At 41.9% G+C, this 27,785-nt stretch overlaps 1 protein-coding gene across 10 annotated transcripts in view; it reads left to right on the top strand.

Moving 5' to 3' along the window:
- The first annotated feature begins 2,887 nt into the window (after nt 1–2,887).
- Nucleotides 2,888–27,785, top strand: part of NISCH (nischarin) — a 59,996-nt gene continuing 35,098 nt past the window's right edge. For 8 of the 10 annotated variants that reach the window (XM_073352451.1, XM_073352449.1, XM_073352448.1 and 5 more), the window contains exons 1-6: nt 2,888–3,202; nt 12,427–12,510; nt 13,409–13,591; nt 21,518–21,566; nt 23,545–23,708; nt 25,656–25,751. In XM_073352451.1, the coding sequence (XP_073208552.1) occupies nt 3,116–3,202; nt 12,427–12,510; nt 13,409–13,591; nt 21,518–21,566; nt 23,545–23,708; nt 25,656–25,751 (663 nt within the window). In that variant the 5' untranslated portion in view covers nt 2,888–3,115. Of the gene's footprint in view, nt 3,203–12,426; nt 12,511–13,408; nt 13,592–21,517; nt 21,567–23,544; nt 23,709–25,655; nt 25,752–27,785 lie in introns of those variants that run through there. The other 2 variants (XM_073352450.1, XM_073352452.1) reach the window with 2 other exon arrangements.

The following is a 27,785-nucleotide window of genomic DNA, read 5'->3' as shown; positions in this document are numbered from 1 at the left end:
TGGTACCAGCCATTGTTTCATGTTCTCTGTGTATATAAATCTCCCCACTGTATTTTCCACTGAATGCATCCGAGGAAGTGAGCTGTAGCTCACGAAAGCTTATGCTCAAATAAATTTGTTAGTCTCTAAGGTGCCACAAGTCCTCCTTTTCTTTTTGCGGATACAAACTAACAAGGCTGCTACTCTGAAACTGATTTGGAAGGTTCTATTTACATATGGGCCAAATTCTAGTTTCAATTACACCCCATGCAACTCCGCCCACTTCCTGGGGCATATCTCAGATCAGAATTTGCTCCATAGTTCTCCACAGGTCTTTATCTTAATTGAATTAAATTAACTCCTAATTCTAATTCTTATTTTTAATTAATTCTTCTATCATCTCTCTCTCTCTCTCCCTCCTATTTTTTGTATTTCCTTATTTCTTTACAGTACTTCAATCAAGTTGAGCCTAATTCAATCCTAAATTGCGTGGGTATAACTGAGGGGAGAATTTGCCTCTTTACTTTCTTTGTCTGGCATCCTTAGATTCTCTTCTTTTTTCTCTAATGTCTGCAGCTGGGGCTAGATTCTGTTATCAGTAACACTGGTGTAATTTTGGAGTAACTACAATGCAGTCAATGGGGCAGATCCTTATTGGTGTAAATGGAGTAAACAAAGTGGCTTTAGTGAAGTCAAAGTAGTTATGCCAATTTACACCAGCTGAAGATCCGGCCCCATGGATTAACATTTTTGTCACTGAAGTCAGAAACTGTTCCACGCTCTCTGTTCAGTTTAAATTGCCATTTCCACCTACCCTGGAACATTCTAATTCTGGCAATCTTCAGTTTAAAGCGCTTGTCCATGTCAGGCAGGGGCAACTCTGGGACAAGATTTCCTCACAGAACTGTTCTGTTGAGATGCTTGTGAAAGCTGCCATTACCACATTCTTATACTGTCATCTGCCTGAAAGGCAGGGCAGCTACTGTTTGATGAGTAAGACCTCAACTGGCTATTACAACAGCAAATATCACTATTCTCTACCATATTTCTTTTTGTTTCCAGCCCTATGTACCAGGGAGGGTATGCACTGGAGGGTATGCACTCCTGGAAAAATGATTTACTAGGTAGAGTGTATTGCATGAGTGTAACCCTTCTGCCCATCAGAGTTGGCAGCAACAAGGGCCAGGTTCAGTATCTAGGGGTTCCATTCCAATAACACAATGCAAAACCGGCTCGAGCCCCCACCCAGTGACCTGGGACAAATATATACCACCCCTGCTGGGCGCCTCCAAGAGGCAATACATCCCCTCTCGCAAACACGGAGTCTGAGTATAGCAAAAAAGCCTTTTAATAAGGAACAATTATTCCACAGAGAGAAACAATGTGGCATCATGTTGGGGAAACACCACCAACAGGATTCATAACACAATCCATGAGCAAAAAGCCACCCCAAGCAAATTGGGGTGTGTCCTTTCCCTTGGGTTCTTGAGTCCAGCAACCCGAAATCACCCAAAGTCCCAAAAGTCCAATGGCCCAAAAGTCTCTGTCCCTGGTCAGGGCAGCTCCAGAGTTCGAAAGTTTATCTACAGACTTTTACCTCCCAACCTGGGTGGAAATGGGGGGGGAAGGGGAAGAGGTAAGGGGCACCTTACATGATCTGAAGCTGACTGCCCCACAGCTCCATAGGGCTGTGCTCCGCTCCGCTCCACTCCACCAGCCAGTCCACGAACTGCTCCGCTCGGCTCCGCATCCCACAAGCAGCTCCCGCCGTCCCATGAACTGCTCTGCTCGGCATCCCACAAACAGCTCCTGCCGTCCCTTGAACTGCTCCACCAGCCAGTCCACAAGCCGGTCCAGCTGTCCCACAAACTGCTCCACAATATATCTTCAGGCTCCCCCACTACTTAACACAACACTCAGTGATTTCAGTTCTTAGTTTTTAGCTCTTTTGTGATTTCAGCTTGTAAGTAAGGGAGCCTCAGTGCTGGTGCACCATTAACCCAAAGTGAATTCAGCTCAGCAGCCTGTAACTAGACTCCTAATGGAATCAACATTAGCTCTGATATTCCACAGTGGAGAGAGGAGGAAGTGCAACTATCATGTAAGGCCCTCACCATGGGGGCCCATGCCACCAAGTATAAATACCTGTCCCCAGCCTGTCTCAATTCACAGAGTTTTGGAACCCATGTCCCTTGCCTAGTGAGTGCTACTTAGTTGATGGCAAGTCCCTCCATCATAACAAAAGACGCAGTACAGTTCCAAGCACAAAGAAAAGGAGTACTTGTGGCACCTTAGAGACTAACCAATTTATTTGAGCATAAGCTTTCGTGAGCTACAGCTCACTTCATCGGATGCATCAGTTCCCATAATCCCAAGCACAGTTCCCATAATCAGGGTAAAAACAATTTATTCTTCTTGCCCCAATAACAGAGACACTGGGGATCCCACAGCAGCCAAAGTGACCATTTGGGCAGCTATGGGCTCATGCTAGCCGGGGTGGGTGTGCCTATGCAAATGAGATCAGCCCTTGAAGTTCTTTTCCACAACTTGCCACACCTCACCACCAGATGTCAGGGTGGAGCTCATCCTGACTCTGCTTACATGAGTAACCCTCCTGGCCTAGGGTGACCAGACAGCAAGTGTGAAAAATCAGGACAGGTGATGGGGAGTAATAGGAGCCTATATAAGAAAAAGACCCAAAAATCGGGACTGTCCCTATAAAATTGGGACATCAGGTAACCCTGGCCTGATCCATAGCCCCGCCCCTAAACTGCATGCCCCGCCCTTTGAGCCATAGCACTGCCCCCAAACGGAAGGCCCCGCCTCTTGAGCATCAGGCTCCGCCCCCACCAGTGCTACGTCCTGGCCCCCAGCGCTGCCTCAGACTCAGCCTGGTCGTAAGCCCCGCCCCTCGCGTGTGCCAGTCGGCGGCGCAGGCTCCCAATAAAGTGGCTGTGCTTGGGGCGGGCCGCTGCCTTGGGGCGGCCGGGAAGAGACAGCGGGATGCAAACAAACATGGCGGCGGCGGTTGGTGGCGGGGGAGGCGGCGCTGCTGCCGGGGCCAGGCGGAGGAGAGCGGCCGAGTGAGCGCCGCGCAGCCGGAGCCCGGCCAGCCAGCCGCCCCGCGGGACGAGGGATGGAGGCGGTGGGGGCCGGGGAGGAGGGTGAGGAGCCGCCCAAGGAGGCCCGGATACTCGGCTCCGAGCTGGTGGAGAGCTACACGGTGAGCGGTTAATGGTTAACGCTGGAGGGCCGGGGGCCGGTGTGGGGGTGACGCTGGAGGGCCGGGGCCGCCCCCCGGGGGCCGGTGTGGGGGTGACGCTGGAGGGCCGGTGTGGGGGTGACGCTGGAGGGCCGGTGTGGGGGTGACGCTGGAGGGCCGGGGCCGCCCCCCGGGGGCCGGTGTGGGGGTGACGCTGGAGGGCCGGGGCCGCCCCCCGGGGGCCGGTGTGGGGGTGACGCTGGAGGGCCGGGGCCGCCCCCCGGGGGCCGGTGTGGGGGTGACGCTGGAGGGCCGGGGCCGCCCCCCGGGGGCCGGTGTGGGGGTGACGCTGGAGGGCCGGGGCCGCCCCCCGGGGGCCGGTGTGGGGGTGACGCTGGAGGGCCGGGGCCGCCCCCCGGGGGCCGGTGTGGGGGTGACGCTGGAGGGCCGGGGCCGCCCCCCGGGGGCCGGTGTGGGGGTGACGCTGGAGGGCCGGGGCCGCCCCCCGGGGGCCGGTGTGGGGGTGACGCTGGAGGGCCGGGGCCGCCCCCCGGGGGCCGGTGTGGGGGTGACGCTGGAGGGCCGGGGCCGCCCCCCGGGGGCCGGTGTGGGGGTGACGCTGGAGGGCCGGGGCCGCCCCCCGGGGGCCGGTGTGGGGGTGACGCTGGAGGGCCGGGGCCGCCCCCCGGGGGCCGGTGTGGGGGTGACGCTGGAGGGCCGGTGTGGGGGTGACGCTGGAGGGCCGGGGAGTGGGACCAGCCGAGGGTGCCATCCCAAGCATGGGGTGGAATGGGATCGTGGGAGGCAGGGAGGGGAGTAGGTTGCCCCCAGGTCCCATGGGTGAGATGGGGCCGGTGAGAGGGGAGCAGGACAACCCCCAGTGCACTAGTACTTAGCTCAGGGTCTCCTCGCGGAGTAAGGAAGGGAGTTGTCTGAGTGCTGGCTTTGAATAGCGATGCGGCCAATTTGGGTATCCTCCTCATTTCACTCCTCCCTCGGCTGCCCTAGGGAACGGAAGGGCAGAATTTTCAAAAGTGCCCAGTCCCTACTCCTGGGGCCAGATTTTCAAAAGTACCCAGTACATTGGAGAATGAGCCTTGCTCCTAATGGCGGAGCACTCTTCAAAATCTGGCCCCAATTGCTGGTGCTGAGCCCTTGGAAATCTGGCCCAGGAGCTCATTTGAAAATCTAGCCCTGTGGAGCAAAGCAGTGCCTTTTATTTTGGCAGGATTTGTATGAGTGGCTATCATGTTCTTAGCATCTGTTTGCTCTGAGAATTTGTCAGTAAGGGAAGATCGCTTTTAAGCCTAGACTAAATTAAATATTTTAATGGTTGACATAATGAAAACACTTTAAACCTGTCTTCTAGTTGAAAAGTTTTGAAAGCTTTCTTGGGGAAAATCAGACGATTTGGGGGGGTGATTGGGGTTAAAATTCTCAGTAGACATTTCTGAGTTTACTTAAACAACAACTTGGGGAAGGAATTTAAAAGCACGCAAATTCTGTTTCTAAACTATGTATATAGGAATTATGCTATACAAAATAGTTCCTTGGTCTGTTTTTCCGGAAGAAGCTGTTCAAAATAAAAAAAAGTAATTGCACATGTCCATTAAATTACTCTGTGTCTATAACTAAACATTTGTTCTCCTCCTAGGCTAGTTTACTGTGATTAGAACAATCTCTTCTCACTGAATCCATCAGTATGATTGCACAAACTTCATTCTGCCCACAGAATGAAGTGCTCTGAAAATGCTTAGAAAATTTAAAGGGACACAGTCAACTTAAAAATGGCTCTTTCTGAAATTTTTTTACCTACTATTGTTACAAGTACATCTAAGCTTACTGTAGCTGAAATTTTTGAAAAAAACTCCTTTTTCATGTTACCTCTGTGAACAGGGGTGCTGGAACAATTTATATAGTGAGGGTGCTGAGAGTCATTGAACCAAACTGTAAACCCTGTATATGATAGAAACTGTTTCAAGCCAGTTGGTGTGGCAGCATCCCCAGAATCCCTAGTTCCAGAATCTATCTATGAACCTTCACACAGTTTTTAAATAGGCAAGTGTGTAGAACCAGGAATTGGCAGGAGGACTCAGACAGATGTAGTGCCTGAAATTCTGTAACTGTTTAGAGTGATTTCAGAGTAGCAGTCGTGTTAGTCTGTATTTGCAAAAAGAAAAGGAGTACTTGTGGCACTTTAGAGACTAACAGATTTATTTGAGCTCAAGTTTTCGTGAGCTACAGCTCACTTCATCATGAGCTGTAGCTCACGAAAGCTTCTGCTCAGATTAATTTGTTAGTCTCTAAGGTGCCACAAGTACTCCTTTTCTTTTTGTTTAGACTGACTAGATTTCAGGTTTGTGTTGTCCCTTTAAACATGTGTAATGTGACTATTCTCCCTATTTTTTCCACACTTTGCAATGAGTCAGATGTGACAAGCAAATTTGTTTGCTGTTTAAGAGCAATCACTGTGTTCCCTGTACAGCAGGGGTTCTCAACCTTTTTCTCTCTGAGCCCCCCCTCCCCCCCAACATGCTGTAAAAACTCCATGGCCCAGCTGCGCCACAACAATGGTTTTTCTGCATATAAAAGCCAGGGCTGGTGTTAGGGGGTAGCAAGGGTAATTGCCTGGGGCCCCACACCATAGCGGGCACTGTGAAGCTAAGTTGCTCAGGTTTTGGCATCAGTCCTGGGTGGTGGAGCTTGGGGCCCGAGCGGCAGTCCTGCATGGATGGACTTCAGCTTTCTGGCATGGGACATAGTGAGTCTAATGCCAGTCACTTGTAAACTTAGATTTGACCTAAAATTTAAATTTTTATAAAATCAAGCTTTTATAAAACCTAAGGCCAATAGTAATGTTTTTATACATTTTTTAAAAGTCTACAGATTTTTTTAAAAATAAACACTTGTCTTGAGTGTTTGGAACTCAAACATTGCAACACTGAGAACGTGGAAGTGAAAGAGCCTACACAAAAGTAAAATGACTTAATTGTTTTTTTTTCAATCTGAGAAAAATGTAAAAAAAAAAAAAAATAGCAGCAAACTGAATTTTTGCAATTTCCGCTTTTAGTAATCCAAAGGTAGTGGTGGCAGCATTTATATTGTGATTTTTAAATTCTCTCCTTTGAAAGACAAACAAAAAACAACCAAGGCCTGGTCCTGGGTTTTAATAAGGGGCACCTGTATTAAAAATGCAGAATTAACTTAAACATTTAAATTAAGGGGGAAATAAGGTAAAAGTCCACCTCTGCTTTGAATTTTCTGCATGAACTTTTATTTTATGTTGTTGGTTTTAAAAGAATCAGATTGCTTTCTCTTACTGCTTCTTATTTTCTTCCACTCCATGAGACTACTGAATTCAAGAAGGTCACAGAGACTGGAAAAATTTAAAGAGCCATTTTAATGCCTGTATCTTCGTAACAGCTTTGTCCTGTAAAATATCAGGGGTAAGGCAACAGTTCTAGGTGGCTTAAACAGATGTTGGCAATTACCACTGAAATTGTTACAGGTGCTGAGGAATGGAAAGAAGGATTAAACTAACCTGAAAGAAACTAAACTTGCTATTGAGTCGCCGTTTGTCTTTGAAAACATTTATCAACGAAAATGTGAAGTCAGGGCTTTCTCTTGCTTTTACTACCTTTGTATTGTTCTGCTTGCTATTTAAGCTTTAGACATACCACAGCTTTGTCCTTCCTACATAAGCCATTGCTATTAGATACTCACTGAAGGTTGTCTGGTTAAAGAAAGGACTCATACCACTAGCACTGCATTTGTTTCCCCAACACACCTGGTTCATTGCCCCTGAGTTATGTGCTCCTGCATTTCCTGGCAATTGCAAACGTTTTTTAATCTAAATACTTTTCTTGATTTTTTAAAGGAAATTATTGCAGCTTCTTTTATTGATAGAGAGTTTTTACCTACTTGTAGCTTTATTAGGGAGGAAATATGATTTTGTGGTTGTTATGGGTCTGAAATTTGGAAGTTGTTGGTGATCTGCACACCTCTGCCCGAGACTTCGGGCAAATCCCAGTTTCTCCTTCTGTAAAATGGAAGTACTTGCCATTTTCACCATTGTGTTAGGCATAATTCATTAGCATTTACTATGCTTTGAGATCCTCAGGTAGAAGTTGCTATGGAAGTACAAATCATTCACGTCTCTAATGTGAGACCAGCAGCTTTCTTCCTTGCACATAGAGCAAGTGAACTGGAATCAGGCTGTAGCACTGATGTTCACTTTAGCAAATGGGGTTAAAAATCATACTGTTCTTTTTGAAATACTAACTTAATATAACATTTTCTTTATGTGCTTGAGAGGAATTCTATCTAGGATATAAACTCCTAACTACAACATCAACCTTAAAAAAAAATCAAAATTCTTATCAGCTATTTGTTTTGCATGCTAAATATTGGTCTTTGATACAAACATTTCAAACAAATAAAAAACTTGAAGTGACTAGACTGAATAAACAGCTTCATGTCAAGAATGAAGAGATACACGTGCTCAGTACTGTAAGAGTATTAGCACGAAAAAATGACTGGTCTATAGATACACTGAAGACTTTACAAAAGAGGATCTAACCTGTCCAAGACAATTAGTATATGCTAAAGGGAACAGAACCCCTCACTAAACAGAGCAATCTGGTAAAATGAGACTGCCTGCAAAGTGGGAGTTGTGCTCAGAGGAGCAAGCCAGTGAACAGTCGGGTTGTAAACAGTTCTGAGATTTAATGAAAAACCTGTGTATGGCTAAAATGTATGCAGAGGTCTCTTGCAGTAAGTTAATTTTTGTCTGCAAGACCTTACAGGTTGATGCAATTTTGTCATCTTTTTCACTTTGTTTATATCATTCCAACAGATGGCTTGATAGACACACAGCCCATGAAAACTCGTAATATAATAAGCGTAGTCAGCCTTGTTGTATTAGTGGGATCAAACAAAATCAGTTAGGAATAGTTTTAAACATTAGTCTGACAAATCTTTTTTTAATCAGATTTTTGCTTTAACAATTGGTAGTTAATTCTGTATCAGTTTTTGAAGCATTGCTTTGCAGGAAATCCAAGGCTCTATTCCTATTTACTGAGTAAGTTATGACAGTGTGGATTATTGTGAAGTGATTCACCAATACTCTGGTTGCTAATGCTTTTAGGGGTGTGTGTATATGTGTGCTAATACACGGTGAACAAAGTCTAATTCCTTCCTCCTTGCCGCAGGTTATCAGTTTATATTGAGAAGTTTGACGTTTGATTAACTGTACCTTTTACCATAGCTTGACTACTTCGAGTATTTTTGATCAGACATTATCCAGTCTGTGTTTTACATGTAGCCACAATGTATAACCTCCCATAATAGTTAATTCATAAAGCTGATTTTGCTGCATAAAGTATTTCCTCTTATTAGTTCTAAATTTAATACCCTCCGCTTTCATTAAGTCTTCCCCTTGCTTTTATATGGGAGCAGGTTATAGGGAAGGGACTGATAGTTTTAATCATATACTTAATAATTAGTACCACTCCAGTTTGTTTTTTTTGAATAGTCCTAGGTCAGGTATACACTAGAGCAGTGCTCTTCACTATTTTTGAAGTGGGGGCCACTTAGACAAAAAACCTTCGATGTGAAAGCCACATCAACCTGTCACAGATGGCTGAACACTCAGAGTTCTTTGTTGGTTGATATGGTAATAATACGGTTATTGGTAATATTGCTTGCGGTGCAGGAAGGGGTATGGGAGGCTGGCTCTGGGAGGGGACTTGGGACTGGGGTGCAGGAGGGGGTGAGGGGTGGAAGCTCTGGGAGGGAGTTTGGGTGCAGGAGGGAACTCCAGGCTGGCGCAGAGTGTTTGGGTGCAGGAGGGGGTATGGGGTTCAGGGCAGGGGCTTGGGCTCCAGGAGGGGTTATGGGGTGCAGGCTCTGGGAGGGGGCAGGGGCTTGGGTGCAGGAGGGGGTATTGGGGGCTGGCTCTGGGAGGGGCCTCGGGGTGGAGTGCAGGAGGGGGTGAGGAGTGCAAGCTCTCCGGGAGGCTACAGGTTGGGTGGTGGAAGAACTATTCAGAACCTGCCCATTGAAGGGGGTGGTACTTACTTTGGGTGCTGGCCCCACACCACTCCTGAAAGGGGCCAACTTGCCCCTCTGGCCCCTGGGGGGGCACATGGCTCTGCATGCTGCCCCTCTCTGCAGGCACTGCCCCCACAATTCCCATTGGCCACAGTTCCCCGTTCTCGGCCAAAGGAAGTTGCGGGGCGGTGCTTGTAGGCAGGAGCAGCGTGTGGAGACCTCTGTTCCACCTATTATCCCCTGGGGCTGCGGGGGCCTGCTGGCCACTTCCAGGAGCAGCCAGGGTAGGCAGGGAGCCTGTCTTAGCTGCAGCCCCACTGCGCTGCTGGACAGCGTGATTGACAGGGAGCCGCACTTGGGGTCCATGGGAGCTGCCACTGGCTCACGGGCCTTGCAGGGAGAACACTGCACTACAGACTTATATCGGTATAACTGTCTTTCTCAGGAGTGTGAAAAATCATAGAATATCAGGGTTGGAAGGGACCTCAGAAGGTCATCTAGTCCAACCCCCTGCTCAAAGCAGGACCAATCCCCAACTAAATCATCCCAGCCAGGGCTTTGTCAAGCCTGACCTTAAAAACCTCAAAGGAAAGAGATTCCACCACCTCCCTCGGTAACACATTCCAGTGCTTCACCACCCTCCTAGTGAAAAAGTTTTTCCTAATATCCAACCTAAACCTCTCCCACTGCAACTTGAGACCATTACTCCTTGTTCTGTCATCTGGTACCACTGAGAACAGTCTAGATCCATCCTCTTTGGAACCCCCTTTCAGGTAGTTGAAAGCAGCTATCAAATCTCCCCTCATTCTTCTCTTCTGCAGACTAAACGATCCCAGTTCCCTCAGCCTCTCCCCATAGGTCATGTGTTCCAGTCCCCTAATCATTTTTGTTGCCCTCCGCTGGACGCTTTCCAATTTTTCCACATCCTTGTAGTGTGTGGCCCAAAACTGGACACAGTACTCCAGATGAGGCCTCACCAATCTCGAATAGAGGGGAACGATCATGTCGCTCGATCTGCTGGCAATGCCCCTACTTATACATCCCAAAATGCCATTGGCCTTCTTGGCAACAAGGGGCACACTGTTGACTCATATCCAGCTTCTTGTCCACTGTAACCCCTAGGTCCTTTTCTGCAGAACTGCTGCCTAGCCATTCCATCCCTAGTTTGTAGCGGTGCATGGGATTCTTCCGTCCTAAGTGCAGGACTCTGCCCTTGTCCTTGTTGAACCTCATCAGATTTCTTTTGGCCCAATCCTCTAATTTGTCTAGGTCCCTCTGTATCCTATCCCTACCCTCCAGCGTATCTACCTCTCCTCCCAGTTTAGTGTCATCTGCAAACTTGCTGTGGGTGCAATTAATCCCATCATCCAGATCATTGAGAAAGATGTTGAACAAAACCAGCCCCAGGACCGACCCTTGGGGCACTCCACTTGATACCGGCTGCCAACTAGACATGGAACCATTGATCACTACCCATTGAGCCCGACAATCTAGCCAGCTTTCTATCCACCTTATAGTCCATTCATCCAGCCCATACTACTTTAACTTGCTGGGAAGAATACTGTGGGATACTGTGTCAAAAGTTTTGCTAAAGTCAAGGAATAACACGTCCACTGCTTTCCCCTCATCCACAGAGCCAGTTATCTCATCATAGAAGGCAATTAGATTAGTCAAATCCACGCCCCTGAGGAACAGTTATACTGACCTAACCCCCAGTGTAGACAGTGCTATGTTGGTGAAAGAGCTTCTCCTGTCGACATAGCTACCACCTCTCGTGGAGGTGGATTAACTACACCGAGTCAGCGTAGAAGCATCTTTACTTAAGCACTGCAGTGGTGCAACTGTAGTGTAGACCTGTGCAGTGTTTTATGTGTAGACCTGTGCTTTGCAGTTTCTCATGGAGCGCAAGTTCCACCATGCCCTTTGAGACTTCATAATTGGACTCAGTACTCAGGTGAATTTGTAATTCTTTGTTTGACCTAACTTCTGTCTTTTCGTTACTGTGCTTCAAACACCCAAGCAATGTTTTCAGTAGCAGCTGCTGTGCACTAGGTAGACTTCTTGATTGCATTCTGTTGTAGACCTCATTTTTCCTGCAGCATACTAACATATACATTCTGATGTTTCATGAACAATTAAGTGTCTTTGACCACTTTTAAAGTGTTAAATTGTAGCCTATTTTGATATCCTGTATGCTAGTCTTCTGGGTTGATTACATAAAACAAAGGCATTCTTCATTTATTAAGAAGATTTGAAAACTGATCATGAGTAATTTTTTTTTCAAATGTGATTAGTGATAGAACTGTTTCATTGAGTTACAACAGCTGTGAAATGGGACCACGTGGCCTGCCATCTCTTCCACATTCCTGATTATATCAAGTGATTTCAGGGCTCGCTGATCAGCTGATTATTCACTTCATGCACATCCCAGAAGAAGGTTAAACAATGTGGTGCCTTAAATTTTGTGTTTTCCCATTGTTGTACACATGGAGGTTGGCTCTGTTGGTTCAGGGTTCACCTCTGCTGCCCCTTTTATCTTCCTCCAACACCTTCCAGGTTTCATCATGATGGCTTCCTTCCAATCCATCAGAAGGTAGATTGAGAGTTTCCTTTAGAACCAGTCAGTGTGGCTTTAAAAGGTCATCTGCAAATGAAAATCTTAAGGTTCACCTATTCAGCACATCCATAATAAAATAGTTTTTGGGTCTCCCGATGTCAGTTGCTTCCAGCTTAACTGTAATAGCCATTCATGCAGTCACACTTGCCATGAAGCTCTGTCATAGCCCGGAGCAAGGTCATTGGGCCTTGAGTAATTCTGTTTATCTTGTCTGGCTTCTCAGTTTCTATACCCTCAAAGGGAATACAGTTATTTAAAAAACTGAAAAATCATTAAATGGACTTGCTTAGGAGCTCTGCTGGAGTTTCATGGTAGCTGTGAAGTCTGTACATGGTGTATGCTAAGTTGTCACACTGGGCATGATTTTGGTAGATCTGGAGGAGAGATGTTAGCTTTTAGAGTTGGGAGAGGTGCTTCTGAAGAACCTTTTATCCTGGCTGGAGGCAATGTTCAGAGCATAGTGCAGAAAGAGGTGGGATTTTGAAATATTTGTGGTTCACCTTTAAATCATACAGATAAATGGTAGCTGAGTTTAAATGCTCCTCAAGTGCCTTACTCTGCTGTTTGCTTTCTTTAGGTATACATTATTCAAGTCAGTGTTGGGAGTCATCAGTGGACAGTCAAACATCGTTACAGTGACTTCCATGACTTGCATGAAAAGGTAAAGATCAGAAGTCTGTGGTCTTGAGCTCTTGCAAAATAAATAACTTGTCAAATCCTGCTCCATAGCACAAGCTTACTGACATACTTTATATATATTTTTTTAAAAGGAAGGGATATTTGGCCTTTGGGATGTAGCAAACCTGCTCAATTAGTGCAAAGCAAAACCAAATAAACAAAAGCATTATTGCGCCCCTTGGAAGTTAGCATCTGCCTGTCACCAAACCCTAGAACCAGCCCTGCAGACTCTAATCCTTACACTCTTGGCTGAGAGTGCCATATGTGATCTGTTCACTAGAAGCCGGTTTCAGACCAAAGACTTGCTTCATGTGGGTTACTAATGAGCAGCCATTGGATAGTAATTTCTAATACCTACCAACCTGTACTGATTTAAACAGCAATATCGAAATATGGAATTCAAGGTCCAGACTCCAGAGAAACATATTTCACACTGCAATAATAAGTAAATAAAAAGATTTTGTGGTCCATTCAAAAGCATCTGGCAGTCTGGATTTGTCCCGTGGTCCGCCAATTAACTATCCCTGGTCTTGTGGAACAATGCTGGTGGTTGTACTTAATGTTTTTGGGGAGGCTGGGGAGGGTTGACGTTCAAAAGTTTGCACACAGTGAGTGCCAAAATAAAATATACTTATTATTGTTAAACTTACTGTGGTTGTTTTCATGTTCTAATATTCTTAACTCCCTCCAAAAAAATCTGCCTGAAATTTATAGAAATTGAGATAAGAAGCCAAACCTTTTGAAGTAACTGCAGTTTCAGAGAAATGTTACAAGAAAAAAGAAAACATTCTCTTAATATCTTAAGTTGTACAATATTGCATCCTTCTTGCAAGATCAAAAACTATTTCAGGTAATAACTTGTAATATTGCTGTTTCTACAGCTTGTTTCAGAAAAGAAGATAGATAAAAACCTGCTGCCTCCCAAGAAGATTATTGGGAAAAATTCCAAAAGTCTGGTGGAGAAAAGAGAGAAGGAATTAGAAGTTTACCTACAAATGCTTCTGATCAAGTTCCCCATTGCTGCACCCAAATTGTTGTCACACTTCTTACATTTTCATTTATATGTAAGTTGCATCCTAGCTATCTAGGTATTTATAAAGTGCCCTCTCACTGTGATATCTTGCCCATTTGAGTCAATGAGTAGAGCAGGAGTCTAGTGAAAGTTCACACCCTAATTTTGAGTAGCTTGGGTTTTTTTTGATGTGATTAAACAAAATAGCTTTAAAATCACTCCCTTTTCAGGATTTGGGCAACATAAAAATTAGGCCATAGAATGAGCTTTTCCAGTGAAATCTTTGATGCTATCCCTACTGTCATTGAAACTGTGCTAGCAAATAATGTGGACAGGGCCTTTGACATAAAACATGTGTTGGAGGGATACTCTGGTGCTTCTGAATGAATCTGCAGTTGCATTAATTGTTTATCTGAAATCAATATTGTTAGGTCTCAAAAGGAACATTATGTAATTGAACGCAACCCCTGCTTAATGATTAGTGGTTAGAACTGTGGTTCATATTAAGACAGCTTCCAGTAGGCCAAATGAAGAAAAATGGTCTCTCTCCAGGAAAACATACTGATGGAGTGGCCTCTAGAGAAATATCTCTACACAGCAGGTAGAATATTATAGCAGAGAATGTTTGAGGTAAGACGCAATAACTTCTTATTGTGATTCACAGATTGAAAATGGTTCATTCATCTTTTGTGATTGGGTTTCTCCTTTTTGTAGCATGCTGTTGTGTTGTAAGGATAAGCAGACATTACAAAGAGGAATATGCATTGGGGTTTGAGCAGGAAGGAAAAGTAGTAATTGCTTTAAATGGATGGATATGTGATGGGGTGGATCGTTATAGTTAAGGCTATGATTATGTCACAGAGGTAATGGAAGTCATGGAATCTCTGGCATTGAGGGATCCACGAGCCCCAACAGCAGTGGGTGCTGAATCCACTTATCCCTTTTGTCAGGGATATTTTTAGTGAAAGTCAGGGACAGGTCACGGGCTTCCATGAGTTTTTGTTTATTGCCCATGACCTGTCCATGACTTTTACTAAAACTATCCATGACAAAAACCTAGCATTAATTATAGTTCAATCCAGATGTTTTGGAATTGAGTCACAAATGATCAGTTCAGTATGTTGAATAAGCTTTACTGACTGAAGTAAAAACCATTTCAAAACACATAATGTGATCATGAGTTTATAAAGGTTGACTTGAATAAATAGAGGGTTTGTTTCACATTATTGCTATTGATCTGTCATTTTGAGGAGAAGAACTAGTTTAAATTAAATGACAACTTTTAAAAATATAACTACATAGTGACATGGCATAGTGTTTAAAATACAAGATTAGGAGATAGCTCTGGGTTCTAGTTTGACTCTGCACAGGCTTCTTGTGTGACCAAGAGCAAGTCACTTAATTTCCCTGTACTTTAGTTTCCCTATCTGTATAATGGGGGTTAATACTTTGATCCATTAATGTTTTGGAAGGCGTTTGATTTCAAATGGACGTACTTATATAGAGGACGTGCAAAGCATTATTGTGTAGGCAATTTAACCTATATTCTCCCCCTTCAAAAAAGTATTGATTTGGAAAATAGCATATTTAGGCAGACTTCTAGATCTAAATACACATTGTTTTTGTTTCTTAACTGTGGCTGCCCAATTTAAGATACTATGAGGTGTGAATTTCAAAGGTGCATATACCTGTAACTGCTGCTGAAATTGTGCTTGCCCCACACCTCTGAAAGTCAACCTTACGTGTCTGACATTGAGCATCTCAACTGTAACAGCATGTGTAATACTCTGTTTAAATTGATTTTTGGTTTAGCATGAAAGCTAATAATTTAATTCAGAGTACTTCAGGATTTAGAGTGCTTTACAAACCTTACTATACCTAGACTTGTGAGAATTAGATTTTTATTTTTTTGTAATTTTGACATAATAAGGATGTTTATTTTTAAGCATTTTTTTCTATTTAAATTTTCACAGTTGTGAGAAATTATGGGGGGAATATGTAAGAGGGGTCAGACAATTTACTGACAGTAGATAAGATTCAAAAAGTTTTAAAGCTTTATAGCTGTTAATACACAACTTGTCAACATTACATATCAAAATATACAAAATAAATATCCTTCAATCAAACTCGAATAAGTTCTCAAGCAGCACTTTTCTTCCTTTGCCTGTCTGTACATTTCAGTTATTATCTAGGGTAGTAGTTTTTCCTCGGTTTCTATTTGTATGCTGAAATCAGCATTTATTGACATTTACCAATAGCAATCTAATCCTTCCAAGCCTAAGTATACCTAATGAGAAAGGCATTGTAATAACATTTTACAGTTGTTCAAACTTAGGGACAGAGGTTGAGACTTTCCGATGACCATCTGGCAAGTCAGTGCTAGAGGTGAGAAGAGGACTTGGAGCCCCAACCCCCTGTCCTCTACTCTTGTGCTAGATTACTTTCTCCTTTGTGTCTGGAATATATCCAAACCCAGCTCATTGAAACTTACTTACTGCTACATATTCATCCACTTATCTTTATTTAAAAAATATTAGAACTGGGGTTAGCTAGCTAGAAATCATTCTGTCTTTGGATAGTACTTGTGTATTAGCAGCAAAGTGCAGTGCTGCTTAAATTATACCTCTTTTCCCAGTAGGCAAATCTGGGTTGATGTATGAACTCATAAAATCTTTTTGGATGTTCTAGAATACTTTCAAATATTTGCGTTAGTTACACATCAAAAACCCCTAAATATTAACTTAGCAATTCTGCTAAATAAAAATACCCTGCAGCAGGCTTTAAGAACATGATGACTGCTTAGGAAGGAGTACTGTGGAAAGGGATCTGGGGGTCATAGTGGACCACAAGCGAAATAGGAGTCAACAGTGTAACAGTGTTGCAAAAAAAGAGAACATCATTCTGGGATGTATTAGCAGGAGTGTAGTTCACAAGACATGAGAAGTAATACTTCCACTCTAGTCCACATTGATTAGGTCTCAACTGGAGTATTGTGTCCAGTTTTGGCACCACATTTCAGGAAAGATGTGGACAAATTGGAAAAAGTGCAGAGAACAGCAACAAAAATGGTTAAAGGTCTAGAAACATGACCTTTGAGGGAAGGTTGAAAAAAAGGGGTTTGTTTTTGTCTGGAAAAGAAGACTGAGAGGGGACATCATTACAGTTTTCAAATACATAAAAGGTTGTTACAAGGAGGAGGGAGAAGAGGTGTTGTTGTTAACCTCTGAGGATAGGACAAGAAGCAATGGGCTTTAATTGCAGCAAAGGAGGTTTAGGTTGGACATTAGGGAAAACTTCCTAACTGTCAGGGTGGTTAAGCACTGTAATAAATTGCCTATGGAGGTTGTGGAATCTCCATCACTGGAGATTTTTAAGAGCAGGGTAGACAAACACCTGTTAGGGATGGTCTAGATAATATTTAGTACTGCCATGAGTGCAGGGTACTGGACTAGATGACCTCTCGAGGTCCCTTCCAGTCCTATGATTCTATAACATAAGAATGGCCATGCTGAGTCAGACCAATGGTCAGTCTAGCCCAGTATCCTGTCTTCTGACAGTGGCTGGTGCCAGATGCTACAGAGGGAATGAACAGAGAATAGGGCAATTGTTGAGTGATACATCCTCTGTCTTCCAGTCCCAGCTTCTGGCAGTTAAATGTTTGGGGACACTCAGAGCATGGGTTTATGTCTGTGAGTAGCATGGCTCATAGGCATTGATGGACCTATCCTTCATAAACTTATCTAATTTTTGTTTGAACCCAGTTATGTTTCTGGCCTTCACAACTTTCCCTGGCAATGCGTTCCAAAGGTTGACTGAACATTGTATGAAAAATTACTTTCTTATGTTTGTTTTAATCCTGTCACCTATTAATTTCATTGGGTGATTCCTGGTTTGTGTGTTAAGTGAAGGGGTAAATAACACTTCCTTATTCCTTCCTCCATACCATTCATGATTTTATACACCTCTATCATACCCCCCCCCCCCCGTCGTCTCTTTTCTAAACTGAACAGTCCCAGTCTTTTAAATTTCTGCCCATATGGAAGATGTTCCATATCTCTAATAATTTTTGTTGCCCTTCTGTACTTTTTCCAATTCTAATATATCTTTTTCTGAAATAGGGCAACCTGCACAGCATGTAGTATTCAAGATGTGGGTGTACCATGGATTTATATAGTGATATATTTTGTCTTATTTTCTATTCCTTTCTCCTAATGGTCCTTAACATTGTTAGCTTTATGTGACTGTCGCAGCATACTGAGCAGATGTTTTCAGAGAACTGTCCACGATGACTCAAAGATCTCTTTCTTGAGTAGTAACCTTTAATTTAGACTCCCCATCATTTTGTATGTATAATTGAGATTGTTTTCCAGTGTGCATTGCTTTGCATTTATGAAAATTGAATTTCATCTGCCATTTTGTTGCCCAGATATCCAGTTTTGTAAGATCTTTTTGGACCTCTTGGCAGTCAGCTTTGGACTTAAGTATCTTGAGTAATTTTTTATAATCTGCAAACTTTGCCACCTCACTGTTTACCCCTTTTTCTAGATCATTTATAAATGTGTTGAACAGCACTGGTCCCTGTACAGATCGTTGGTGGACCCCGCTAGTTACCACTCTCCATTGTGAAAACTGACCATTTATTCCTACCCTTTGTTTCTTATCTTTTAACCAGTTACTGATCTATGAGAGGACCTTCCCTCTTATCCCATGACTGCTTACTTTGGTTAAGAGCCTTTGGTGAGGAACCTTGTCAAAGGCTTTCTGCAAGTCTGTGTATACCAGTGGTTCTCAAACTTTTGTACTGGTAACCCCTTTCAAATAGCAAGCCTATGAATGTGACCCCTCCCCCCCACATACCCTCTTATAAATTAAAAACACTTTTTAATATATTTAACACCATTATAAATGCTGGATGCAAAGCGGGGTTTGGGGTGGAGGCTGACATCTTGCGACGCCCCGCTTGTAATAATCTTGCTACCCCCTGAGGGGTCCCAACCCCCAGTTAGAGAACCCCTGGTGTATACTATATCCACTGGATCATCCTTGTCCACATGGAGTGAAAATTACAGGTACAACCATAAGTATGTTCCAGTATATTTATGCTTGTATCTGTAATTTTCACTCCATGCATCTGTAGAAGTGGTTTTTTACCCACGAAAGCTTATGCCCAAATAAATCTGGTAGTCTTTAAGGTGCCACCGGACTCCTCATTGTTTTAATTTGGTGTTTGAGTTCCTTCAGAACTCTTGGGTGAATCCCATCTGGTCCTGGTGACTTACTGCTGTTTAATTTATCAATTAAAAGGATGTGGGAATCTCCCTCGCATCCTCTGTAGTGAAGATGGATTCAAAGAATTAATTTAGCTTCTTTGCAATGACCTAGTCTTCCTTGAGTGCTCCTTTAGCACCTTGATAGTCCTGTAGCTGCACTGGGTTCCTGTTTCTGATGTACTTAAAAAAATTTTTTTTGCTGTTAGTTTTTGCATCTTTTGCTAGTTCCTCTTCAAATTCTTTTTTGGCCTACCTAATTATACTTTTACTATTGACTTGTCAGAGTTTATGCTCCTTTCTATTTTCCTCAGTAGGATTTGACTTCCAAACTTTAAAGGATGTCTTTTTGTCTCTTCTCACCTCTTTTACTCTTTTTAGCCATGGTGGCATTTTTACTGTGTTTTATAATTTGGGGTATACATTTAGTTTAAGCCTGTATTACAATGTTTTTAAAAAGTTTCCATGCAGCTTCCAGGCATTTCACTTATGTCACTGTTCCTTTTAATTTCCGTTTAACTAGCTTCCTCATTTTTGTGTAGTTCCTCTTTGTGAAGTTAAATGCTACGGTGGTGGGTTTCTTTGGTATTTTCCTCCATACAAGGATGTTAAATTTAATTACATTATGGTCGCTCTTACTAAGTGGTTCAGCTGTTTTCACCTCTTGGACCAGAACCTGTGTACCACTTAAGACTAAATTAAGAATTGCCTCTACACTTGCAGGTTCCAGGTCTAGCTGTTCCAAGGAGCTTTTATTAATGGTGTCTAGACATTTTATCTCTGCATCTCTTCTTAAGGTGTCATGTACCCAGTCAATGTGGGGATAGTTGAAATCACCCATTATTGGGTTTGCTGTTTTTGTAGTCCCTCTAATATCCCTTAGCATTTTACAATCACCATTGCCATTCTTGTCAGGCAGTTGGTAGTATATTCCTACTGCTATACTCTTATTACTCAAGCATAGAATTTGTATCCATAGAGAAACTTGTTGCACAGTCCTGTACTTACTTTTGACACCTGAATTGTCTCCTCTGCTATACTTACAAAATCTTGTAGCAAAGAAAAGAGGATGGGTGCTCCTGGAAGTGTAGCTGAAAACCGATCCTGTGAACAGAAGACTGCTGTGAACTAGACAAATAGAAATATGATTAGAGCAGTGCTAGAGACAGAGATTTGTTTCACCACCTCCCGGGTCTGCTGTAGGAAGAGGGACTCTTTACCCACAAGCTGATTGCTATGTGGCCTTTGGCAAAGTCATTTAACTTGTTCATATCTTACGGATGGAAAAACTTACTCTCCTACATTACCAGTGAGGTGGTGAGGATTAACTGGTGTTTGTACAGCTTTGTCATCAAGTGCATGTGTGCTAAGAATTACTGTTATAATTTGTTCATTTAAAACAGGAGCAAGAACAATTCTGTAGCACTGAATTATTTTTTAGAATGTAGTTTTTGTAGCTTTTTATCCTAAGTTTATTTGGTTTGAACATTTTAGGCTCATCCATACTCAGTGTAGTTTAAGTTCAGTTTATATTTTAGGATCATATTTTCTAAAATACTTGCTTCAATAAATGAGCAAAGTAGTGTATAGCTGATGGACAACTGATGAACTCTTGTCTTTATCCCCTTGTTATGAAGCATTAGAGCTGTCTGTGGACAAAGTAAACTTCTGGTTGAGTACTGAATTAAGAATTATTTGACTTCTGTTGCTTCCTCCATTATAAATGAGCTGAGTATTTCAAGGTTAAGATTAACCATTGCATGAATGTTTACTTTGGATACTGTTTTGGCAGGGCTTTCTTTGTGTCGAACAGAATCAATACAAGAATTATCTTATTACTATTGCATTGTGTCCAAAACAGCCTCTGAATTTCCATAGGACCGTTGCTCATCGTGGGTGGGAAATATTTCATTCTCATCTTGGTGCCTTTCATTCACCTCCTCTATGGACTTGGGGAGGCAGAAGTGTTGACATCCCTCTATTGAAATTTTTTTGCCCTCATCTTCCTTTCCAAAGTTGTCTACACATCTACCTGTTGACTCCTGGGGCTGCATTAATGGTGATGCCAGAGCAGGAGGTGGTGGCATAGCATTTATGCTGTCAAAAAGCAAATATGTTGAAGAAAAGTCTAGAGGAATGAATTTAATTGCCTTTTCTATAGCTATCCTTTTCTTCACACCTGTGCAAGCGAAAGAAAGCATATTTTCCATGTTAGCGGCATGCAGTCTGTCTGACATAGGAGAGGAACTCTTGAATGTTTAATAAATGAATAGCTTATTCCAAGACCTCTTTTCAAAATAGTCGTCTTGCCATTTCTCAGCATTGAGTGGTTACTAAAACTTGTTTAAGGAGTTAGCTTACTTTCAAGTAGTGCTAATATTCTTGGTAATATTTATTCTAGCGTCTGTTGCATTTAAAAGAGTAAAGACATCTAGTTAAGAATGTGCCTATTTACCTGTAGTCTAATGCTCTCTATCTAATTTGACTATTTTAATTTTCAAAATTATTGCAGGTTATTTCCTTAGTGACTTTAGTATTCTAAAAAATCCACAAGATATAATTATGATCTCAATATTTCATTTTTTAAGATATTTCTGAAGATCTTCAATTATGGCAGGAAAGGGAGATTTCTGATAAATGTCAGAAGTGTTAAACATTTGAAGAATGGAAAACATTTGAATTCGTCAGTTACAGTGGTTTGTTCTTTGCAGGAAATCAATGGGATCACAGCTGCGTTGGCTGAAGAGCTCTTTCACAGAGGTACTGTAATGAGTTGCCTAGAATTTAACAGAGAACAATAGCGTGTATTTGGTATGCAAATTTTCTTAAAATTATATTGCATATGAATATACATGAAATGACATGTCTCCAGACAGTCAGATATAGATTTTCCTTTTGAATGTTGTGGATCATGTTTTCTTTGGTGCTTTTTTGCTCTTCTCCCCTCTCTCTTGCTATCAACTCTTCCCTACTGCGTGCTCCTTATGGACAGATGATTTTGGTTTGAGCAATGCTCAAACCATTGTCAATGCTGGATTGTAAAGATGCTCTCAATAGCAATGTGGAAATGCAGTAAATAGACACTACCATGAGTCTGCTCTCCCCGGCTCTTGGAATGGACTTACTGAAACTTCTCCCAAACTCAGAACTCTTATATGATGAGCCCAGGGTGCCCTCGTCAGGAAACTTTCATCATACCTCTTGACATGACATATTATTCCAACGCTTCCTCTTGCAACTTACACATAAGTTTTTTCCACATTAATTAATATTATTTTAGCATAAGCTGAATTAAAACTTAATTTGTTCACTGTACGTAAATTTATGGCTATTTTGTACTTCTAACTTTATGGCTATTTTGTACTTCTAACTTAATAGCTTAGTTAACCTCATAATTATAGTATCGTGAATGCATCCTAGTCAGCTTGTTTAAAGGCATTCTTTCCTGAGACTTGGAGACTGAATGTCTTTTCCATTAGTGTAGTGAGTTATGCTTATGCTGCTGATGGAGCTGGTCACTATTACAGCAGAAGGGAACTTACGAAATTGTAAAACCGTTTCAAAGGGAGTATTAAGAAAATTGTGGAACTCTTTAAAATAATAGTTACAGGACAAAGTTGTATCCTGACTTGCAGTAAGTGCCACCTCATTAGCATCAACGGAGTTGCTCTAGGTTTACACTGATGTACCAGTAGCAAAGCAGAACCTGGCATTAGTCTGTAACTTCAGCACTTAGGATGAGATTTCCAAAGTCGTCAGCAGCTGGCCTTCCTCTGCTCCCATTAAGGCAGGGTGGGGGTGAGAATCATTGACTGAGTGCTTTTGGAAATCCCATCCATAATTTATAATGTTTATTATGAAAACTGATGCCTGTCCTGTTCCTAATGTCTAATTGCTGCATCTGAGTGAGAGGAGTAATGCTAACAATTCCAGATTAGTGTATTTGTAGTTTATTGGCTAGATAAAGGATAGAATTTTCAGGTGTCCATGAGGGCTGACAATCTGATGCTATTTCTTACTATTTGAAGAACAGTCCAAAATAAGGGTACTAGAGTGAGAAGGGACTGAATTAATGTTGATGGAAAATCAGGATAAGTGGAGATGCATTTTGTATTTCAGATAGTGGGAGTTCGTTTTGACATTGTGAGTACAGTGAGAGCCTTAGACCTACCAGTATAGCCATTATAAATGTTTTCTATAATTCCCCGTTGTATACAGCAAATGCTGGGAAGTTGGTAAATATTTTTTATTAAAAGGAACAACTGTTCTGCAAATGGAATGGTTAGTGTAAATTGTTAGGGAATTTATCTAAGGATAGCTTGGAGAAAGAGAGATCTTTTACATTAGATAAGTGGGCTTCAGTATGTCTGATCCTGGTCTGTTAAATGTAATGGGAGAATGCCTTTAACTCCGTTAGGAGGTTTAGGCCTGTTGTGGCTGAAGGGCCTATTTTAAACAATTAGATTTTCTGATGCAAGAAGTCCATAGTTTTCTGTTCTTCAAATACTTGGTTAAAAAGGCAAAAAATGTGGATGTTGCTTCAGTACTTCAGTCAGAGCTAGGGTGTAAAGGGCAACCAGTTAAATCTCTAGCATGAGACACCCACCATCACCACCGTAAATTCTCCTCTCTTGCGCCGTCCCCACAGCAGTGGTGGGCATCAGCTGTTTCTCCCTTTGGATGAAATCTTAAAATATTATGACTTCATGTTTCACATCACTGTACTCTTGTTTTTCAGGAGAACAGTTACTAATGGCTGGAGAGGTCTTCAGCCTCAGACCATTGCAGTTATATGCTATCACTCAACAATTGCGGCAGGGGAAACCTACGTGCGCTAATGGAGATGCCAAAACTGATCTAGGTCATATTCTGGATTTCACATGTAGACTCAAATATTTAAAGGTAGAATGTATTGATGTAAATAATGTAGACATTGTTTCCTGCAGTATACATTAGAAATTAATGGTGTGCTGTCAGTGTCAATCCTTTGAAAGCATGGAAACACCAATATTAAGGCTGATTAGGTGGTCCAGAGTCTTCACTTTATTATGCCTAGAAGCAACAACACATAGCAGCTGATATTTTCCAGCATGACATGGCCTCCCCAGAGCCCCACTGTAGGCACTTTGTACATAGGCATACAACCATGTAACCTTTCTGAGCATTGGTTGGCCTTTGGGAACGCACATAACTCCGTGATACTGTCCATCTAATGTAGAATTTATAAAAACTCTGCACCTGCCCCCACAACGTTCTCACTTCATTGTTTTATATCTGTAATTGTAAATAGTAACTGTTCCGTAGTTGAGGGTTGCAACTGAGTTTCCATTAAAGATCAATTTTAGCCCCTTGTAATCTTAACAATAAAAGCTCATATGGCACCTCAAAATTGGTAGGTTCAGTCTGGAGTCATGGCAGATTTTTCTTCTGCCAAATTTGAAGTGCACTGGAAAGGTTTTCCTCAGTTCTGATGTACGAAAATTAGAGAGCTCATCAGAATTAAAAAGACAGATATTTTTTACTCTTTATAGCAAAAAGAGAACAGCTTCTCTGACTTCTGATTTAAATCTATCCAGTTGAACTTAGTTTCTGAAGTCCAGCTGTAAAGATGACCTTTCAAGAATACTTAAAAGTTAAACCACTCGTTATGTTCTTGCATCCTTAATTAAATCTGAATCAATTTTTTTTATCTGGGATTAGAATAGTTATGGTGTCAAGGAGCAATGGGGGAGTCCAGTTCCTTAATAGGCAAAAATGAACAGCTGGGGAGAATATGGAAACTTCATCCGAAGCTTTTGTGCTCTGTGGAAGCAAAGATGTATCTGCAGTTCCATTTCTATGGAACTTTCCATTTCCCAGCCTTGTAGCTCCAATGCTACAGAATTTACACAGTCTTAGAGAGAGAAGCCTGTGTTCTTTGGCCCCAGTGGTGTTTTTTGAACCTGTAAGCTGTGATCGCTTGTGCCAGCTCCTTCAGAGCTTGTAAACCCCAGATGAGTCCAAGCAAGATATCCTGCAGACTTCTCAAATTCAGATGTTCATGGCAAGTGTTTCTGAACATTCTGTATTGGTACTAATATTATTTGAAGACCAGCAAATAAAACCAATTTGTAGTTTCTAGATTTGCACTTCAGTTTGCAGAAATCTAACAGAATACTCAACTTTTTCCAAGCTCTCAACTTGTAAATGCCTTGTCCTACTTGAAACTCTGGGATGGAAATATGCATAATTTTCTGATTTCATTTGAAGAAGAGAGATTATTTTTAGTGAATGGGGGATTAGGGTGTAAATTAGTTTAGAATGGAAAACTAGTTACCATCTTAGTTATGAAGTCTTTGCCCACAACTCCATGTGCTACAATGTATAAGCACAAGGTGGCAGCCTTAGGCCAGGTCTGCACTATAAACGTACATAAACCTATGAGTGACGCAGTTCTCCCAGTGTAGACAGCGCTATGTTGATGGGAGGGCTTCTTCCGTCGCCATAGCTACCGCCTCTTGCAGAGGTGGAATAACTATGCTGACGAGAGAAGCTCTCCTGTTGGCCTAGTTGCATCTTCACTGAAGCGCTGCAGTGTTTAAGTGTAGACCTGCCTTTAAGTTCAGCTCCTTGCTTTCTGTATGTTTGGCTTTTGCCTTTTAATTAATTTTGTCCTTCTGTTTTTTAAAATGCTAAATTGTGTTCAAGTGTCATTAACAGTGGAATCCTTCAACTTCTTTGGCTGTCATTTTAAAAGGTTCTCAGTTATTGTATTTATGTTTCAATCCCTGTAATTTACCACAGACACTGCAACAGACGTGTGTTGATTGGTTTTTGTGTATTAATTCCGTCTTTAATCTTAACTACTAGGTAACTGGCACAGAGGGACCTTTTGGAACCAGCAACATTCAGGAGCATCTCTTGCCTTTTGATTTATCAATATTTAAATCTCTTCATCAGATTGAGGTATGGTTGAGATACTGTTTGCTCAGTAACTTTCTAATGGCTATTCAAAAGCAGAGTCTAGCAATACCAATATTGCAGCGTATTGCTTAATATTGGTGAGCTATCATTTACTTTGGCTTGGCACTAGAAATAATTACAGTGTTTTATATTTATTTATTGTTAATAAGTGAGACAAATACCACTTCCTCTAGTCTGGAAAAAATGGATGCCAGACTAGATATTTAGAACAGCTGATATTGTACTTCCCCCTAAAGAGCAAGATTCCTAATAGAATAACAGTAGAACTTTGTTTTAGATACAAAAATCAAAACCAGAGTAGTGGTGATCTCCCTCCTCCTTAGAAAAGATCTAATAACAAAAAGTTTTAGCAAGGTCTCATTACTAAAACATCTTTACTTGTTGAAATACCAAATGTTTACAAATATACCATGAAATAAAATGTTTTCCCACAGTGCACTTTGCCGTGCAGTACTTTTGTTTGTTAGCTTACTTGTTAATTGGCAACATTTATTTATTTACAATTGGTCTGACATTTATTAGTGGAACTTAGCAAATTTCTGATAGAACTTCAGTCATTCATTTAATGTATTACATCATAGCTTGCTTACCAGACTGAATATTTACATATTATGGAGACCTGCCAATGTCTGTACCTTGTTTGGAGATGTAAAGGAATAGTAAACTTCCATTTTGGGAGTACAGTAAATGTTAAAAATGAAAGGACTCTGATGCAAATGCATCAAAGAAGGCATTGAATCAGCTAGAAGAACTCCAATCAATATAGATTCCAAGGCCAGAAGGGATCACTGTGATAATATAGTTTGACTTCCTGTATGACACAGCCCATAGAACTCTCCCAAAATAATTCCTGGAACCCATCTTTTAGAACCACAGCCAATCTTGTTTTAAAAATGGTCAGTGATGGAGAATCCACGACAACCCTGTGTAAATTGTTCCAGTGGTTGATTAATCTCACCGTTAAAAATTTACATCTTATTTGCACTCTGACTTTGTCTAGCTTCAGCATTAATTAGCAAATGTTTGTTTCCCATATAGGTACTTATAATCTGTAATCAAGTCACCATTTAACCTTCTCTTTGTTAAACTTAGATTGAGCTCCTTGCGTTTGTCACTGTAAGGCAGATTTTGTTATCCTTGAATCATTCTTGTGGCTCTTTTTTGAACCCTCTCAAATTTAACAACATCCTTCCTGAATTGTGGGTGCCAAAGCTGGACATACTATTCCAACAGCAGTCACACGAATCCCAAATACAGAGGTAAAATAACCTCTTTACTCCTACTTGATATTCCCCTGTTTATGTATCCCAGGGACACATTAGCTCTTGGGGCCACACCATTACACTGGAAGGTCTTGTTCAGCTGATTATCCACAGCAACCCCCAAATCTTTTTCAGAGTCATTGCTTCCCAGGATAGAATCCCCCATCATGTAAGTATGGCTTACGTTCTTTGTTCCCAAATGTATCTATTTACATTTAGCTGTATTAAAACACACATTGTTTGCTGGTACCCAGTTTCAGAGCAGTTTGGATCACTTGATAATCAGTGACCGGTCCTCTTCATTATTTGCTGCTCCATCACTTCATTAGTGATGATTTTGTTTTCTTTCAGGTCATTAATAAAAACGTTAAACAGCATAGGGCCAAGAACTGATCCTTGCAGGATCCTACTAGAAACACACCCCTTGATGAGTCTCCATTTACAGTTACATTTTGATATCTATCAATTAGCGAGCTGGTAATCCATTTATTGTGTGCCATGTTCCATTTTATAGAGACAAGGTACAGAGTAAGAGAGGAGCTCTGTGTAAGCTTGAAAGCTTGTTTTTCTTTCACCAACAGAAGTTGGTCCAATAAAAGATGTTATATCACCCATCTCGCATCTCTTTGTATTCCTGGGACCAACATGGCTACAACAACACTGTAGACAACAATGCTAATTTTCTATCATTCTTATTTCTTAATCAAAATGTCATGTAGTATCAAGTCAAATGCCTCACGGAAGTCTGAATATA

The sequence above is a fragment of the Lepidochelys kempii genome, chromosome 7 (genome assembly GCF_965140265.1).
Source record: "Lepidochelys kempii isolate rLepKem1 chromosome 7, rLepKem1.hap2, whole genome shotgun sequence".
NCBI classification, from domain to species: Eukaryota; Metazoa; Chordata; order Testudines; family Cheloniidae; genus Lepidochelys; species Lepidochelys kempii.
This window is presented reverse-complemented; position numbering and strand designations above follow the sequence as displayed.